The 19,326-nt window shown below is 39.1% G+C and overlaps 1 protein-coding gene across 2 annotated transcripts; it reads right to left on the reverse strand.

Annotated features, from left to right (window-relative positions):
* Positions 1-2,369: 2,369 nt before the first annotated feature.
* On the reverse strand, positions 2,370-19,301 carry morc3a (MORC family CW-type zinc finger 3a). 2 transcript variants are annotated; one of them, XM_044365148.1, is made up of 19 exons: positions 19,115-19,301; positions 14,462-14,534; positions 12,351-12,483; positions 11,944-12,170; positions 11,523-11,679; positions 10,783-10,930; positions 9,877-10,008; positions 9,592-9,711; positions 9,391-9,488; positions 9,109-9,216; positions 8,866-8,994; positions 6,434-6,508; positions 5,805-5,847; positions 5,502-5,582; positions 5,191-5,311; positions 5,015-5,087; positions 3,823-4,927; positions 2,756-2,958; positions 2,370-2,618 (listed from the first exon to the last, which is right to left on the reverse strand). In XM_044365148.1, the coding sequence occupies exons 1-19, from the start codon at positions 19,202-19,204 to the stop codon at positions 2,462-2,464; spliced, it is 3,273 nt and encodes a 1,090-aa protein (XP_044221083.1). In that variant the 5' UTR covers positions 19,205-19,301; the 3' UTR covers positions 2,370-2,461. The 2 variants fall into 2 exon arrangements, with proteins under 2 accessions (XP_044221083.1, XP_044221082.1); XM_044365147.1 differs by having other exon boundaries at positions 5,472-5,582.
* Between the last annotated feature and the right edge of the window lie 25 nt (positions 19,302-19,326).

Below are 19,326 nucleotides of genomic sequence, written 5' to 3' on the forward strand. Positions count from 1 at the left end.
TGTCAGGCAAATATAGTGGTACAATGTTTTCCTCTGAAGTAGAAGTATACAGTAAGGTTACTGCCTGGGGCACCCAACTAAAAGGGCCCCAACAAGTATAGCTTTAATATGATGCTTAGACATGAAAAATATTGAAATATGTTACTATACTAAGTCGTTGTACACCAAAATAACTTACAAAAGGCCCCCAAATGACATAAAAATATAACGGGAAAGTTAGCCCCTGTTATATTGTTACAGGTATACAAATACTGGCAATTATAAATTCCCATAATGACACTACTCAGCATATGCAGGGTACATTAATATGGTTCAGATTTATTTAACTGTATGAATGGAGAACCCCCCCCCCCCCCCCCCCCCCCCAAGTATAAAACGTATTTTGTTGTATTCTTTTCTGTCCTAAAATCACATCTTGCAGGACAGCAGAAGTCAGGTAAGATATTTACAAAGAGCCACACAGATTATCTATATATAAGAAAATAAGAAAGTGGTTAAATCTTTACAGTTTTCTACCCATTGTTATTGCACCTCTTTGCTGTTTTGCTGAAATGTGTGAATAAGTGCATATTTTTGAGTACCTTATAGTCTATGACTTTCTTTCTGTCTGATCACATGAATATCATATACTCATCATTGGCCAGACCACTCTTATAAATCAGGAGACCTAGTTAAATAATGATTAAATAGTTGAAAACTACCCCAACTATTGCACTTTCGAGGAAATTGAAGAAACACTTCAAAAAAAACAATGTAAAACTGTCAAAAAGAACACTTTCACATGTAACACAATTAAAATAAATTACATAAAATTAATGTATTAACAAATCATTCAGTTATCAGTTAAATGTAATGAAAATGTATTGTTCTGCATGTAGCTCTGCTCAGCATTTCATTATGCATATTTTAAGCTGATTGTGGAACGGAGGTGAGACTATTTAGCTGCTTACATTTTCTCCTCATCACAGTTTCATTCCAGGACTTAAGATAGAAATATCTATCTTAATATCATATCTCAAACTGTGTTTTAGCAGCATGTCTAACTCTGATACTGATGTAAGTAGATATTGCTCAAGCAAGCACAATCAGTTTAACAACTAAGGACCAAATCCACAAAAGGATTGTGCGGCTTTTGCGGCTGCTAAACCTGTGCAAATGTGAAAATTTGTCGTGTAACTCACAAAGCACCTGGAAAGGGGGAAACGCACTGCAAACTGCGCTGCCAAGGACATTACGTCATGGTGCGCCTGTGTTATTTGCATGTATGTAAATTAAGTAATATTCATACATTCAGCGCAACACTCGCCCCTTTCTATGCAAATAAGTGTAGTTGCAAAAACAGTCTAATTCACAAAGACCAGCACTCAAGTGGTCAAGTGGGTATTGGGTGGTAGGCTTAAAAAAAAGTTATGACAGTTCTGGTGGAGCTCAGGATTCATCCATAAGGGCAGTTTTATTACAAACAATTCCACTGTATAAACCTGGAATCAGCTGACCGCCAGACCCTGACTGATCCAGTGTTAATAGAGTTACCACTGCTGTGCCGTGTGCGTAACTGTGCACAGCCTCTTTCTCAGTTTGAAGATGCACTTATCATTTCAGCTGCTGTGTGATGCTACAGCCAGCTGTGACACACAGCCAGCTGTGGACAGCAAACAGAATATCAGTACTGTGACACCTGAACAACATCATTGCAAGATTCAGACATTATTCTAACACGTGTCAGACCTGCCCGAGTCACATTAATAGCTGTAACCTATTTCTATGGATATTTCAGTAGATTATGTTATAGATGTGAAATACTAAAGAAGTAAAACAAGCAAAATTTATGAAAGTTGGTTTGTGATTGTGGAAGCTCTGTGTGTGCGCACTTCTGCTAATTAAAGACAGAATTTGAGGCTTTTGTGCTTTCTGCAGTTTTCATTATGGACCAATCTGTGTGCCGACATATGGAGGAAAGCCTGAAACACTGGAAACTGCTCTGCTCACTCAATAAGATGCAAAACAGGGACAAATTGCACTCAGCTGAAAAACTTTATGGGCGTGTTTGCGCCGTCATATCATATCATATCATATGTCATATCATCAGGAATCGGAACTTAGAACGAGGCAGATTGCAGGTGCAAATGTTGCACAATTCATGGTGCTATTAGCGGGTGCAATGCATTCTTTGTGGATTTGGCCTTAAGTGTGAGTTTCATAATAGCTCCTTCAATTAAGTTTCAGAAAAATACTGTAAGAGTTGTTCCCTGCCCTGTCTTATAGCATATAATATAATGTTTGTCCTGTCAGAATGTTCACAAAGACACCTAGCATAACAGCAGTACTCAAAGTGTAGCAGAGCATTTCATCACAGAACATTAACAGGCTGGAAATATAAAAATATATTTGAATTACATTCGGATTATGAGAAGAAACAGAATATAGTACAAAATAATTTTCAACATAAACCAGATTCCATTCATTTCTCGCTCCATCCCTCTCCAGTCTCTATATCGGAGAGAACTTGTTCTAGGATCTCATCAAGTACGTTACATTCATAATTCACTTGGGCCAGGTCCAGAGCCGGCACATAGCGGACAAGCAGCCGTCCGATGTTCTGACGTAGCTCAATCAAACTGAAAGAAAAGGAAAAAAAAAAGAAATTCAAATTTACATCACTGTTCTGCTGGGTTTTTAAGTTCATAAATGGCTGTCACATAAGTGATAATTTAAACATAAAAATAAAAGGGGAGTGATTTTCCAACAATCCAACCTTCTGGATGTGTCTGAACTTGAAGCTGCGCCAGAGTCTGCTGTCCCTTCTGCCTCTCCTGGATCTGACTGTACAGAGGAGTCACTGGTTCTGAGTGGAGCTGTGCTTCCTTTCTGTGCGTTTTCCCTCTGCTGCTGGAGGCTTAACCTGAGCTCTTCACACTGCAATGCCAGCCTCACCTTTTCCTCCTCCAGACTGTCCAACTGGTGGCGAAGCAGAAAGGGAACCCCAGGAGGAAAGAAAATGAAGATGGGAGGTGTAAGAAGGTCAATATCAATGAGGTAAAGAAAAATCTACATGGATTACCAAATGTTTATATACAGTAAATTATATACAAGATAATGATAACATTGAAAAGTTAGTAAGTCAAGGTCAAGAATTTAGATTAAGAATTTATTTCCACGCTCAAGACATGGAAGCAGTTTTTTGAGCTTATAAGTAGCATTTCCTGCTTACAACTAATGCTTTATCTGATAAGGGAAATACAATGTAAATACATTAAAGGATAAGTCTGGTTGTGTTCTATATTTTTCTTATTGTCGACAAATTCCATGAAAAGACTAAAACCAATAATAAATTGATCCAACTAACCTAGCCTGATGTAACTTATTGCTCTGTGCCACAGACCTCTATTGTTGTCAAATTAAAAAACTCATTAGTGAGCCACATTGCTGCACTGGATGACATGTTTATTACAATGAACATGGGCACTGTGTGTTTTTCGAGACAACATGCCACATACAACATCCTACTGCTGTAAATACTCACTACAGAACCAAATCTGTGGCTGAAAATAGTCTCCAATAAATGCATTTTTTACTGCTGTAAAGGCTATGAGCTATTTCAGGAAATTATTTTGCTTTTTTTTTAATGAAAGATTGTTGTGAGCTGTTTTTAAAAATGTCTGTCTTCAGTTGAAACAAATGTGCCACAGACAGGCTGGGGAAGTTAGAAGGCTGATTAATATTATTAGCTTAGGTCTTTTTATGGGGTTTGTTGACGATATAAAAAATACAGAATGTTGCAAGTCTTATCCTTTAAGCACAAAACACAGCTGGACCACTGACCTGTGACTGCAGTTCATCCCTTTCCTTGTTTCTTTGATCCAGTTCCCGTACCAGATGGTCAACTTGCAGTGCAATCTCATCAATGTCCTTTTCTTCACATTGGGAAGTACTGGGCTTGGCCTCAGTAGTTGCCAGGAAAACCTCTTTGTCCTTAATCAATTCATTGATTTTCTGTTTGGCCTTCTCAAACAGACGTTTGTAGTCGTTCCCATCCCCTGTTTCCTCTGTTTGGTTGGACTGGTGAGAACACTCCTTCTTCACATTGATCTGAGACAGTTCCTGCAGTCTGCTCTGCGTGTCTTTCAGCTGGCAGGTAAGTTGACGGACCTGCTCTTTGAAAGAGTCTCTCTCCTGAGCTGTAGCCTGCATGAGCTCCAGGAGCTGATCTTGCTGTTCCTGAACCTCGGTCATACTGGAGAAGTGCGGTGGAGAAGGCTGATTGTCAGTGGCATCTGCACAGGAAGAGCCAGCATCTTTGTCACAATCCCAATGTTTCACTCCATTCTGTAAGGTCTGCTTTCCTTTGTTCTCACTGTGAGTGTCGTCGTTACTCTCTTGCTTAATTAATCTTTGTTCAGCGCTGTAGACATTGATATCTGAACTCAGTTGTTCGCCACGCTCATTAGATGTACCCTGCCCTGATCTCTCCCCTCCTTCAGTTTGACTCTCCACCTTTATTTTGGGGGCTTCTGTCTGGGTGGTGATGCTGGCCATCTCAGGAGGCGGTGCTGGGGAGGGACCGGTTCCCGCAGCTGCCGACTCTGACGAGCCCGTTCCGGCAGCGTTTGTCTCAGGGGCGTCATCCACAGCGGCGTCATCGTTACACTCCATCAGCATGCCCACATTAGAATCACTTTGCTCACGCTTGATCTCCACTCTGGACACATCAGAACCTGGCTTTTTTGGCTTGGGGGTACTGGCAGTCTCCAAGATGAATATGTCGTCATCAGTATCATCAGTATCATCGTTCTCATTGATGACTGACGGGGAGCTCGGTGGTCTCACGTCTACTGATGAGGATGCATCTGAGGTGCCTCTATGGAAGCCATTTACTCTCGGTCTTTTGGGCGTTCCTTGTGGAGTATTGGGCTGCAATCTTTTTCCCCTGCATTGCGCACAAAGCACAGTTAATATGCTTTTTACATGAGCTGCAATGGATATAGTTAGGCTCACAAATAGCACGAAATCTTACCTCAGGGGGGCTGATGACAGGGAGCATACACTAGTAATAATTGGAAGACCATTGTTACTGGAGGGGCTGCAGGCTGGAGAGAAAGATGGCATTTTTTTTTATCTCTCAAACTTTCCATCTCTCCCCCCACAAACAAAAACACATACACATATCACACACGCACCAATTTTACTTACCAGCTTGGGAAATGGTAGAGGACCCCTGTGGAGAGGATGCAGCCCTTGCAGTACCCCCTTGTGGTGACTCAGTGTTAAACCTGCTCCTTGGGGTAGTGGGAGTGGAGGGTGGACGGACAGTCTGTCGACAAGAACAACAAATATAAAATGCTGACATGTATTTTTTATTTGTAATTATTATTATCTCTAAACTATATCCATATTATTTTATGTACTTATTAAAACTATGAAAATGAAACAACGTGATCACTCCCAACCCTCCGTAGTGTGAAAAAACATACTGTTTCATGCAGCTGCTGTTTCAGCTGTGCCTTTTGCTGTCTAAGAGGCGTGTTTTGCTTGGCAAGATTAGCCAAATGCTGCTCTTCCCGACGCCTTCGTTCTTCCTCTGTCTAGAAGACGATGTGTTCACATTTATGGAAATAGAAATGAATACTATCAGACCACACAATACTTTGTACTGTTTGTGTCAATTATTACATATTCTACCAGCATATGCACAAAAAGTACCAAAAACAGCAGAGAAGATGAGGATATCAAGCGAACGTAAACAAAGCACAATTCAAAAAAAGCTTTACACATTTTTATGGGATTTACAGCAGTCGACTCTTTACCCTTTGTCTTTTTGTCTCTTGTTTCTTCTTGTCCTCTTTCTCTCTGCAACAAATAAATCACAAAGTTAAGATTGTTTTTTATTTTAGCATATTAATACATCAATTGAACAACTCTATATATTTCAGGGGGTGGGTGACTCTTCAACGACCTTGGATTTTTTCCCAAGCATAGGTAGATATGTCTATTTAGACATACAGTGCTGACTGTGTTTACCCTTTCTTTAAACAGCAACACCACACCGACCTTATTACCATGTGATGCATACATAAAACAAGACATGCTTGATCACATTTATGACACATTTTTATCCCACTTTTGAGACAAAGCAGACCTACAAAACCCAAGAGCCTAAGGTCTCAACTCGTCTTGGTTTGTGGACAGTGACACAGGAGAAATAAAAAATACAGTAACCAGATATAAGGAGGCAGTTTTAATTATTATTACTATCCTTTCTATACATTATGTCAATACTGATATTACACTGATAATAAAAAGACAGAGTTAAATTTAATGCAACACCAGTTTTGAACTTCACTGAACTGTCAGAAAGCAATTCTTTAAATATTCAGATGCTGTTACAATATTGTGCTAAAGTTACGGCTACGTTTTTAATGGAAACATGACTCACTGTTGTTTGTAGGTCTTGCGGTACGAAGGTTGGTCATCATCAGAGTCCTCAGGCTCCTCTTCTACCTGGCAGCTCCTGGTTAGGCAAATTTTAAAAAAACAATTGTATAAGTCTGTGGAGTTTAAGACTATTTTGGCCAAATGCCTTTATATTAAAACTGTGTCTGTTTTTGTTGCTTTTTCATGAGAGAGAATCTTGAGAAAAGATCAGCAGTAATGTGAAGCAGTCAGAGGAATTCACTGTTTAGTCACTCTGGTGAGAATGAGGGCAGAAAACTGTGATGCAGCCTTAAAGACAAGGAAAACTATCATATAAATAAATGTTGCATCAGTTTCAAAAATACATAGATGTGAATTTAAATTTTGTTTTCACATATTTAGAACACATCATAAATACATACAGTATTTTAATATTTTCAAGCCTAAACTGTTTCATCCTAAACAGACATTGAAATTATTAAAGGTCACATATTATGCAAAATGCACTTTTTCATGTCTTTTCAACATGAATATGTGTCACCGGCGTGTCCCCAAAACTATGAGAAAAGACCATCCTCTCTTTTTCTCCTGCTCTATCTTTTAGTAAATGTGTGTGTAAAAACACTGTTTTAAATTTGGCTCTCGTTAAGTTGTCATATAGGGATCTGTTGAACATAGACCTCCTCCCAGCAGGTTGACGATCCCTGCCCATTGAAACCTACTGAATCAACTTTTCAACAGAATAAAAAGGTCTATTGTTGGCTGCAAGAACCAACACAACAGTCTCACATGTCCTCCCATCATCTGAGGAAGTGAAGATCCTTTAGATTTATTACATTTTTGATGGAAATGTCCCCACAACAACTGGAAAACTGTTGTATGTGTGTGTATGTGTGTGTGTGATGGATCGATACCGGCTGTCTGTGACCCAACCTCAAACTTGGGAGTTGTAAGTTTTGCCATGTTTTTTGCAGTTTTACTGTTTATTTACCAGGTTAGCCTGTTGAATTTGGTGTTCGCAGAGCTAATATGGCTAGTGATGTTGGACTAATGTTTAATGACAGTCAAGAGAAACTGTGTGAGTGTAAGTTAAGCCTCATTAGAAGCCAACTAAATGATGACAGTAGGAGGTTGGATGGTCTTATCTGTTTTTTCATGTTACTTTTTGTGGAACTTTGAACCGCAGCGCTAGCTCAGCTAGCTTTGTTGTTACATGTTAGCCCGTTCTGCTCCGTGATCCTCGCCGATATGTATGTGCTGCTGCTGAAACATTATGTAAATGTTATTGATAGACATGCCATGAAGGTAATGATACACGTGTGAAAAAGAAATGCAGGAAATCCTTTGCTTGGCAACGTTGTGTAACTTTGATTAGCATCCAGCCGCTGACTTGCTCAGACCATAAAGCTGCAGTGGCCCGCTACAGTGTGTAAAGTGTGTGTTAAGTCAAGCCGAGGCTAATACGTCCATTCTGATCCACAGATACACGTAGCGTTACTGTAATACTAGTATTAGTGATGCTACTGCAGCTCTGTTGCAGTTCCAGTATGAATATGAATACTGTCAACAGCCCTCGGTCTCTCCTGTTGCAGTCATATAATCTTGCATTGTATCACAGCTGGAAATCCACAACCTGTTCTAGAGTGGGGAGCAGCAGCTCATTTGCATAAACAAAGAAGTCGATAACAGGACAGAAACACAGGGCTATAGAGACATGCTAGAATGCATAATCTCAGTGGTATTTTCAGTAAAAAACTTCAAAGACATGCCTTGAAGTCTGAGGGGACCCCAGAGACCTATATTAACTTGTTGAAAATTAGTATAATATGTCACCTTTAAATCTTTATTTATTAGTCAATCTACACCTGCAGATCAACTTTTCAACTGCTGAAGATACATTTTATATACAGATAGGTGTTCTTCTAAATGATGCTACATTTATTGTTGATATTTACCACTATGCAAAAGTGAAGCCAAAATATCTCCTTTCCGGGAGCTGCCGTCTTGCTTGTGTGATGTAATTTGGAGCCAGAATCTGCGCAGTAGAGTTGGGCGCCTGACGGAGGTTTGAGAGCGGCTATCACAGCTGTCAATCATGACATCAGACCTCTTTTTTATATTGTCAAATAACTAATTAAAAACAAACCTATCAGAAAAATTAGCGCTTGGACAAACATCAGCATGATATAAATTACCTAAAATGACAGAAACCATCTTTGGGAAAAATGTATTTGATGTGTACTTGAGTTTTTCGTTTGGCTCATGTCCCATCCGCTAACATGGATGGGGGCAGGACTTATGACCTATACTGCAGCCAGCCAACAGGGGGCGATCAAGATGTCTTGGCTTCACTTTTGAGGAGCTGTCATGATGTCCATATTTAGGTCTTATATACAGTCAATGATCACATCAGATTGTGACTTTGCAACAGTTTTTTGATAATGCTCTGGTTACCTGAACTGAGGATCAGGATTCAATTGGCAGAACCATTTATCTGGCAGCTTGTTGGTGTCGATCCCATCAGGGAGTTTCCGCCAGCGCAAGCAGTTATCACATTGCACCCAGTTTTGATCTGGGCGCTTCCTGTGGACATGGATAGAGAAAAGTTTCCAGAGAAAGTAAAAAGTCAACATAGTTATACACACACATGTGTAGAATACATGATGTCAGGCACTACAAAACTAGTGATATACTAACATGGTATCTTCCACTGGTATGGCGCTGTTTGGATTCTCTTTGGTCTTTGTGTAGCGCATTTCATTCCAGTACTCTTCCAGTTTGACCCCCAAATTGTTCATAGTTTTCCTGTACCAAGAAATAAGGCAGGTCAGATGTCTGCATTCCTGTTTAATAGTCATGTGTTGACAAATAATCCAGTAATATGATAAACATTATCAATTTTGTGTGTGTGAAAGACAGCTATCTAAACCTTAATCAAACCCATATGATAAAATCTGATTTCAGCGCTGATGCTATTACCTGGACTTATCAGACTCAATAAAGCTCTGTTTGTTGTGGGTCGGATCCAGAAAGTTACACTCTATGACCCCGATGACCCCAACGCCTTTGTTGTTGGCCTGTAAGAGGCGAAGAGACATGTGATAAGAGATGAACATCAGGTGAGAAGATATGGGAACTAAGTTAAACAAACACAACTCACATAAAACAACACAAACTCACCTTGAGCTGGCAGCCCACGCGTTCATAGGCTTTGATGAGACGATTTTTGTGATACATCATAATGCCATACTGGTCTTTACTTTTGGTGTTATAACCAAAAGTGATAGGAATGCGTTTGTTCTAAAATAAAATTTCAGGAAAACTCAACAGTTGAGATGTAAAGTTCTGTGCACTTCCAAAATGTTCCAAATTACAACATTTATAAATACTCAACACATATCTGAAAGAGAAAAACTGTTAAAAAATAGAAGGCACAGCTCTAGAAAGCCTGTGTTGAAAGGATACCACCAGGAAATTCGGCTTGTAGTGGTCCTTTCTGATGTAGGCCAGACTCTTCGCAATGAGCTGAGTTTTCACCTTTTGACCACGTATGATGATCTGCATCCGAGGCTTCAGGTACAAAATACTGCAATATGCCTGTGTCCATTAAAACACATTTATCAATTATGAAGAATGAAAAGTAAAGTGTATTATATATAGTTATATTTTTTTAAAAATCTCAATATTTTTCTCTTGCACATACAAACACTGATTATATAGAGATAAAAAACAGTGGTTCACGTTCACCAATAAAAGAAACAAGACTACAAGTCCACAGCTAGCGGCTCTGAGAGGCTGTACTTATGAACAATGGTGCTTAGAGCTAAATGCTCATGCCAGCATACCTACTTAACTTGCATGCATGATGTTCAGCAGGTATAACGTTTACCATGTTCACCATCTTGGATTAGCATGCTAATATCTGCTAATTAGCGCTAAATACAAAGTACAGCTGAGGCTATGAATGACATTAGTTTTGCAGATGATGGCACTGGATCAAAAGTCAGGAGATCAACGTTATTATAATTCATCCCGAGGGGGACATGTATGTCTGTACCAAACATCACAGCAATCCATCTAACAGCTGTTAAGACATTTCACTCAAAAGCACAAATGTAAAACTCATAGTGGTGATAGAGGAAAAGTCAGCAGATCAGCAAAATCATCAGGATTCATCCCCTGGGCACCATGACTGTCTGTGCCAAATTTCATGCATTTTGTACAAAATTTCATGACAATCCATCCAATAGTTGTTGAGATGTCAGTCTGGATTTTGATGCCTGTATAACATTGTAGAAATTGTTACCAATTGAATGTGTATGAATCTTTAATAAGCATTTTTTTGAAGACATTTACATTACTGCTCCTTACCCGCAGTGAGTATACACTCTCAGGGATGTATGAAGTGATGTTCTCTGCATTTTGAGGAGTCCTACTGATTTCCTCATAGACATCAGATGGAATTCTGATATCATAACGGTTTGTCTGAAAATCAAATTCTGTTGATCCAGTGGATGTGCTGGTAAAAACAAAACACAAAACACAAACAATGTGAGCAAATGGGTCTGTATCACAAATATAACTTAGTCATTCTTAACTCACATGAGAATGACCCCATCTGTATCAATCAGCCAATGGCAAGCAACTCAACAGTTATTCATTACTGATAACTATGGTTAACAAGCTTCCTGTTGTTTGTTGGAAGCACTGTTTTAAATCCAGAGCGAGCGAACAGGTGCAATACAAAACGTTCCTTACATTTATGATATTAACTGTGTGCTCTTTATTACTTCCTACTGTACTTTTGTTCACGTCAGATTCCTGTAGGAAAGATGACTAGATTTGTCCTCAAAGTTGACCTTCTCTGTTTGCGACAAGTTCTCAATGCAGGTTACCACAATGATCCCCACCACTAAAAACTGAGCCAGCTTCATGAGAATAGAAACCCTGGGATGCTCAAAGTTAGCTAAACTGCTAAACCTGCTTCATTGTACATATCTGAGGTTTTGAAAAGAGTCTGAGCACAACACAGTCAGAATGTTCCTGTAGGCCATGGTGCTTGGTTTGTAAAATGGAACATACATCTGTTTATGTCTTGACAACATACAGACCTGCGGAGATTCCAGATGATGATTCTTGTGCCAGTTGTCCCCGTGGACCAAGAGGTACTGATGGCATTGATTTCAGTGAGCAGCTCTGCCTCTGTCTTGAAAGGAGAATAACGCAGGATGTCCTGCAGACTGGCTTTGTGCTCTTCTCTTACATTGAGTAAAACTCAAGTCAAGGGTTACTTGGAATATTAAATTAGGACAAATGGTAAAATGTAATGTCTAATGTAAAGTAGAGTATCTTTTCTAACTTTCAAAAAACGAACACCCAAACCATTTTCACATGAAGATACAAAAATACGAACTTATCAAATCAGGGTTTTGTCAAGCTCCAAACTTCAATAGGTTACATCCAAATTGTTTGAGCATACTTAAGATTTCTCTACAACATGAGATGTGTATTAATGCAGTAGATAAAGGATATACTTTTTAGCTCCCGTCTGCTCAAAGAGGACAATGGGTACAACTATTTGCTTAGCCTCGATCTCTTCCAGGTAGGTCTGAGAGAGCATCCCAACACATGAGGCGTTCTTCGACTTGGAAAAGACAATGGCGTCTCTGCCAAGTCGCATGGATCCAGACTTGAAACCATTGCCATACATTCCAATCGGCTCTATGCCATTTACAGCAGTCTTGTCACTGTACCCAAAGCTTGAGGGGGGAAAAATGTATACATTCTTAGTGAGTATATGAATCACATCATTGAATCGTACATTGTACATATATACATACATATAAACTCTGCAACAAATAAAATATTCTTGGCAAGTATCAGAAAATTCTAAATGCAGAATGTAAAGAAACAAACAAACAGAACAGCAGAGTCTGTACCTGAGCATTTTATGCATTGTTTCATGGTCCAGTCCGTTTCCATTATCCATGAAGCTGAGGCATTCCTCTTTATTGATCATAGTCTTATCAATCCAGAACTGTTTGGCACTTACATCTGGATCGTAGGCATTGTCTGCCAAAAGAAACAATTTTAAGAGAAACTAAAGATTACCTGGAAACAGGGTGCAAAATTATTTTTTTTGTCCACCAGCCAAATGGCTAGTGAATGTTCAAGTTTTACCAGATGCTCAATAGATCACCATTGTTTTTTTTGGCTGGTGAGTGAAGCAAATATACCAGCCACTTGCATATTTTACCGGCATTTGGCTGGTGGCTGATACTAATTCTGTGCCCTGCCTGGAAATCCTGTATTTGTTGACCTCCAGTGTGTGAAGTTCACATGTTGCAGTGTAGTGAAGGCCAGATTTACTGAGGCTTTTGTGTCAGTGTTTCAGGCACATTCTAACTCGGACACCTGCAGTTAACAAACAGGCACACCAGGCTGTAATTGCAGTTTTATGTACTGTTTGCAAAATGTACTTCTCCTTATTGCACTTAATGGAAAAACTTGCAAATAACAGGTGGACATATGTTCACAGAGGTTGATTTTATATTTTGACTGGATTGACAAAGCCTACACAACAATTTGCGTGTAACTTGCATGCATGCAAAAATAGTACGGATGGATTTACATTAGCTACAAGGAAGTGATGGTGGGTATGAGACACATGAACTAAACGTTTTGTTCAAGAGAAATCTCAATGACATTAGATAACAAGTGATTGCACCACAAAAATATCCAGAGAGCAACATTAGTTATCAGCAAACCCAATTGTACATACTGTAGTCTATCCAAAAATGGATCAGAAAAAGTAGATTATAAATGTACTCAGTATACCTGATAATTAAAATCCTTAGTTGAGTACAAAGTGAACAAACATGATACAAGATCACATAATAGTTTAGCTTTAAAACTTCCTCATACCAACTCTGCACTCTGGCAAGGACTGGTCTCTGGTACTATGCAACTTAATAGGTGCCAAACAAAATTAAAGACAAATTTCAAAATTCTGATTACAGATATTGTTAATGTGTGTCTGTGTGTGATGGCTGCTGTGTGTGACTGAGTTTATCTTGTGTTGTATATATATGTAATTTGTTCTCAGGTCTTCCTTGTAAAAGAGATCTTGATCTCAATGAGATCCTAAATAATGAAGCTTAACTATCTTTGTTTATTTTGTTACAGTAAACAGGTGGTGGGGAAATGAGGTTTGTGTTGTGGTAAACTTGAATTTTATGTTTAAATAACTGTAGAATCACTGAAGACTACCATCTCCACCTTCCACACTCTAACCTGCTGGATCTGCTGCTCTTCCATTCTCTTTGCCATATGTACACTTTGACATCACAGTTGTCAAAGTGCCAAACCGAAAACAGATCAGTGAATGTTTTGCATTCCTCTTTATACATCACTAAATACCGAGTATCCAAAACATAACAATACTTAAAACACAACATGTGCTCCCTCATAACCTTAACCCTGAACTCCCTATTAAAAAAGCTTTCACATACCAGTGAGAGAAGTGATTTAGGCATAAAAGGATAAAGCAGTGTAAACAAATTAACAGTGTTTAGGGCAGCATTTTGATTCAGCTCAGATTAGATTTAAATTATAACCTGAAATATGCAGATTTGAAAAAATGTACTTACAGGACAATTTAGTTCAGTATGGCTGAATTTCTCTATAAATACATTAATAAATCCACCCTAGCATTTTTGGAATATTTATTAAGTGGTGACCTAATTTGTAGTTACAAAACCATTTCATCAAAAGCCACCATAAATGTAGGTATTTGAATGAGGCTCTTCTAATGTTCTGAGTCAGAGTCTGTAATTAGGTAAACCTGAGGTGTGGTTATATACATTTGAGCTCTTGAACGTTGGAAAACTCTACAAGGATAATTCTTGCAAGTTAATTTTGTGCTTCTTAGTTTGCTGACATGAATGGATGGTGCTGTGAATTCCTGAAAAACAGAAACTTAGAGGTAGAACAGAAACTAAAATAGAAGCTCTGTCTCACTTGAAAGTACAACCATGTGATGATGACTCACCTATGAGCTCAGCGATAGCACTGAAGGGCCAGGTGTGGCTGGTAGAGTTGGTATGAAGATACTTGGGACAAAGCTGCAAATGGAACAAATAAAAAGTTAAACAGTGGTGTCATTTGTTTTTCAAAGTGGCCTTAATTTTATATATCAGTCTTTTCCAATTCAATCAATGTATTCTTAATCAAGTGGCTTTATCATATTATATTGTGTTGTATGAACATATCTGCAAAATACTTCGGCTGTGATGTTTTTTTAACCTTTATTTATTCAGGGGAGTTTCTCTGAGAGCAATGCTCTCTTTTTCAGGAATGCCCTGATCACATTCACACAGTTACACATTCACACCTGGAAGCTGCCCAGTACAACCACATGGTCTGATCTGCCAGCCACTAAGCAGCTCCACTGGAGTAGTTGGGGTTAAGGGCCTTGCTCAAGGGCACCTCAGTGGTGGTGATGAGGGAGGGGCAAGCGCCGCTTCTTCACTTTCCCCACCCAGATTTATCCTGCCAGTCCGGGGATTGAACTGGTGACCCTCCACTCCCAAGCTCACTTCTCTAACCTTTAGGCCACCACTTCCACTGCTGCATTGCAGATATGTTCAAGGTGAATGTTTTGTGATATTTGCTGATATAAATATTATCCCTTACACAGACTGATTTAGCATTACATTGGCGAATAAAAAATGCAACTCATTTAATATTTTGTGACAAAAGGTTGAATCAGCACTTGGAGAGGGGTGGGGGACATGGTTTCCTGTATGTGGCAACAATGCAAGTCTGGGCTACAGCAGTCAAGTGATTTACAAACAATTTTGTGAGCAACTGTTTTGGAAACAGGTTTTACACAAATTATTGAGCGCCTTTCTGTGGGCAGGAGCGCTTGTGGCTCAGGAGGTAGAACGGTTTGTCCACTAATCGGAAGATCGGCGGTTCGATCCCCGGCTGTTCCAGTCCAAACGTCAAAGTGTCCTTGGACAAGATACTGAATTGCAAATTGCTCCCGATGGCTATGCCAGCAGTGTGTGAATGAGTGTTAGATTAGATCCTGATGAGGTTGGCACCTTGCATGGCAGCCTCTGCCATCAGTGGGTGAATGGGTGAATGTTGACATGTATTGTAAAGCGCTTCGAGCGGTCGGAAGACTAGAAATGTGCTATATAAATGCAGTCCATTTACCATGTCTTTTACTAGTTGCTACCTGTTTGACTGATGGTGCCTGATGATCTTCATCTGAATGGTACAAAAAAGTCAATGCAACTCCACTGACGTGCTTCAAAATCTCAAGAATGTCATCATTTTGCTCTTAGACTTAACGATAAATGTTCAAAAATGTTACGATTAGGTCTTAGCACCAAAATTAATTAAATGTTGCAAATAAAATACAAATTTTATTATTTCTGGTATTCTGAAACCGAGATTGCAAAAAATAAACAGTTCCTCAAAGTTTATACTGTATATATTTACAATAAGTTTACAGTAATTCATCATTTCTGTTTTCTTATTTATTGTGATTCTTTCACAAACTCACCAAAAGTCTTGTTTTTCATAACCCTGTCAATATAATAATTCATGCACTTTTAATAATTCATGTGGTGAAAGTGTACATTAGGAAGAGGGTAATTTCAACTTTTTAATGATATTTGGATATATTACAAATATTACAAACATATTAGAAATTACAGTGTTTCACCTAAACATGAGTTAACCTCTGTGTCATTGCCTGGGAAACTCTTGGTAGAGTAGCTCCTTTTAAGGAATAGGGCAGTGTGTAATATGTGTGCTTAGCGGGTGAGTGAGTGCTATCAGTGATATTACCAGTAATTATATTACCCAGTTAGTCATTCATTAACGTCTTTGTGAGTCTGTCTGTAGCGAGTCTGTCACAGTGAGGATAACATTTGAGACAGTATAAGCAGTAGGCAATTTGAGGGGAGATGCCATCCCCCTTGTTAGCAAAATGACAAAAATGCATCCTCCTTGTTAACCTGTCATCCCCACTCTCCACCCTCTAGTAGCAGAGAGAGTGCAGGGGTAGAGGGGTTGTTTAGGTGAATATGTTAGTCTAGTCTACCTGACTCACTGATCCTTTATCTGACCATGGCCCCAACCATGGCTCTGAAATATCAGTAGCCTAATTGTGCTGTGTATTGATAAATCCATGGCTCTGTCCGTGGTGCTGAAGTAGTAAACGGATTTATAATTGTACCTTTCTCTCTCAGTACCGCTAAGGGTGTAACGGTATGTGTATTCATCCTTTATCAATACACAGCACAATTAGTGCAAGCAGTCGTACGAAGAATATGCTTCGTGACCCAAACAATTACTGTTAAAATAGTTTAATAATCCACTTACTCCGACGTGTGGAGCAATAACTCTACAGCGCGAGTTCCACCCAGAACATTTTGGCCGTACACCGCTTAGCTGTAGCAAAGATACTCAAGGATATATGCTAGCCGGCTTAGTCAAGGTAGTCTGGTTACCCTGCCATCAGAATGACAAATGAGAGACCCATAACACTGAACGAGTGCAACACTATTATTAAAACATTCTCCATTATCTCCATAGTGAAACGATACTGCATCTCCCTGTTGAGGAAGCCAACGAGGAGAGGCCAAGTGAAGCCATTCAGAACAACGATAAACATTGGCTATTTGATTTATGATGTGGTCAGACAACATGTCATAAGAACCAGCTCTGACAGAGAAAAACGTAGTTAAAAAGTAAGAACGTAGTGGTTTGGTCCTTCTGACTGATATTATATATGACATCATTAGATTATTAATACTGAAGCATCAGTGCGTAAGCAGCATGTTACTGTTGTAGCTGTTGGAGGTGGAGCTAGTTTGAACTATTTTATATAGCCTACAGTTAGACCATAGATCATCATAAACCAGCTATCAGCAGGTGTCCTGACTCCTTGCAAGAAACACCCCTAAGTACAGCCCTTCTGTCAGTCACGTCTTGGATCTATAATATGCTCTTAACTATATACTATAAATACTCAATTCTGTACTATAATGTAGCTTATATACTCTATAGTGTAGTATCACCTTCATGATCAAAGTGACTAGTAGCAATGTGTAGTCGCAGAAGAGTGAGAGGATCATAGAGACACACTGCTACCTGTAGTATTCCTGTAATATTTCTATGATCATACAGTAGCGTCTGTGCTGCTGAAAATACACCCCAAGCCCAAGCCACTTCTGAAACAAAATATTTTAGGGGAAACATAACTACAGGTGTAGTTTTTTTTCTTCAGATGTATGGTGTAAATGGGAGTGGAGCAGGTAATGTGACAGAGGAAATTAACCTGCACTGACCACACCATGCTCAGTTGCTACAGTTACATAATTCAAGGTAAAGTTTATAGCATCAAAACTATGGTGTGTTTTGAAAAATAAGCATTATTAAAATACTTAATGTCCACATCCAGTAAAAGGACAGGCCTACACAAAATATGTATTTAGCCTAATAGCAGTTCTACTAAATCGAAATTATCATCACCATTAGGCAGCAGGGAGGAAGCAGTAGACACAGTGAACCAGGTGAAGTGAAAGATGAAGTTCTACTTGAGTCAACGACAACTACGCTCTTTATTGAAACTTTGCGAGTAAAAGGCCAATAAGAGGAATTTATCAAAACACCTGTTCAATAAGCATAAACACTTAGAAATTTGATATTTTCAACTGCTTTGTCTGTAGCAAATTGTTATGAAATGAAAGCTGTCTGTATGTAGCCTAACAGTTTAGCTCAGTTTGCCACCCGGTCCCCCCCAGCAGCAGCAGAGGGAAGAGGACAGAGGACAGGAAGAAGGACTGGTGCTGACTGATGTCTGTGTTCTTCATTCTTTCTAAATTTCACTCAGTATTTTGATGTCAGAAATATTATTTATTTTATTGACATTTTAGATTTGCTTCCGGTGAGATATTATTGAATGTATATAGTGATTTTGCTGTTGTGAACTTTACTGTTGCTGCTTTAGAAACAACATTTAGTTATATTCAAAATGTAAATAAGTTATAATCCTGTTCTGGAGGTATTCTTTTTTTAAAATAATAAATAAAAAAACAAACAATTCTATAGTAATGAAAAAGAACCAGCAAGAATATGAACCGGACCAATAAGGGTATGGATAAGATAAAGATAAAACCCCCATGATAACAATCCTTACAGCTGGTTAGTGGCTACATCCTGACTATAACTACTATGAGCCTCATTTTACCCATGTTATTTGGTGATTATTATTCTTTATGGCACACAGTGTGATCACTCACAAAAATGTGAAGGATTACTTCAGGCCATCTTCATTATTTCACTTTAATACACAGTTATAAAAAAGACAATTATAGTATGAAGAGAAGGAAGATAACTGGATGAATGGAATTGTGGGAAATGTCCCAGTTATGGTTAAGGCGTCCAGCAATAATGTCCTTTGGTAAGTGTACATGTAACGTTAGGTGTGTGTGTGTTGGTTGGTGTTGTGGGGTCAGGGGGTGTTCCCATTGGGTCAACCCACTGTTAAAATTGAACAAATCGCCTACTCATTATGCCCTATGCTCACACTGGTAGAGTTTATCCGTTTGTCACTGTTCACAGCAGTTGACAGCGGCAGTATAAAAGCGGAAATTCCCAAAACAAATGAGTAAAACGTACTCACCGTACTCAGTGGAACACCGCGGTCTGTTTGCGCCGCCATTTTTCCATAAATACAGATGGCGGAAGCAGGAAAGGAAACCATATGGGTCATTTTTTCCCACCCGCATTCTGCGAAGACCCACCCCTACTCTGCCTCTGATTGGCTCTGACCCGGATTTTTTTAAAACCCTAATCCAATCATCTCACTCCTTGTGCTTAAATACAACCAATCCA

This window comes from Thunnus albacares, chromosome 11, assembly GCF_914725855.1.
Source record: "Thunnus albacares chromosome 11, fThuAlb1.1, whole genome shotgun sequence".
In the NCBI taxonomy this organism is placed as follows: domain Eukaryota; kingdom Metazoa; phylum Chordata; class Actinopteri; order Scombriformes; family Scombridae; genus Thunnus; species Thunnus albacares.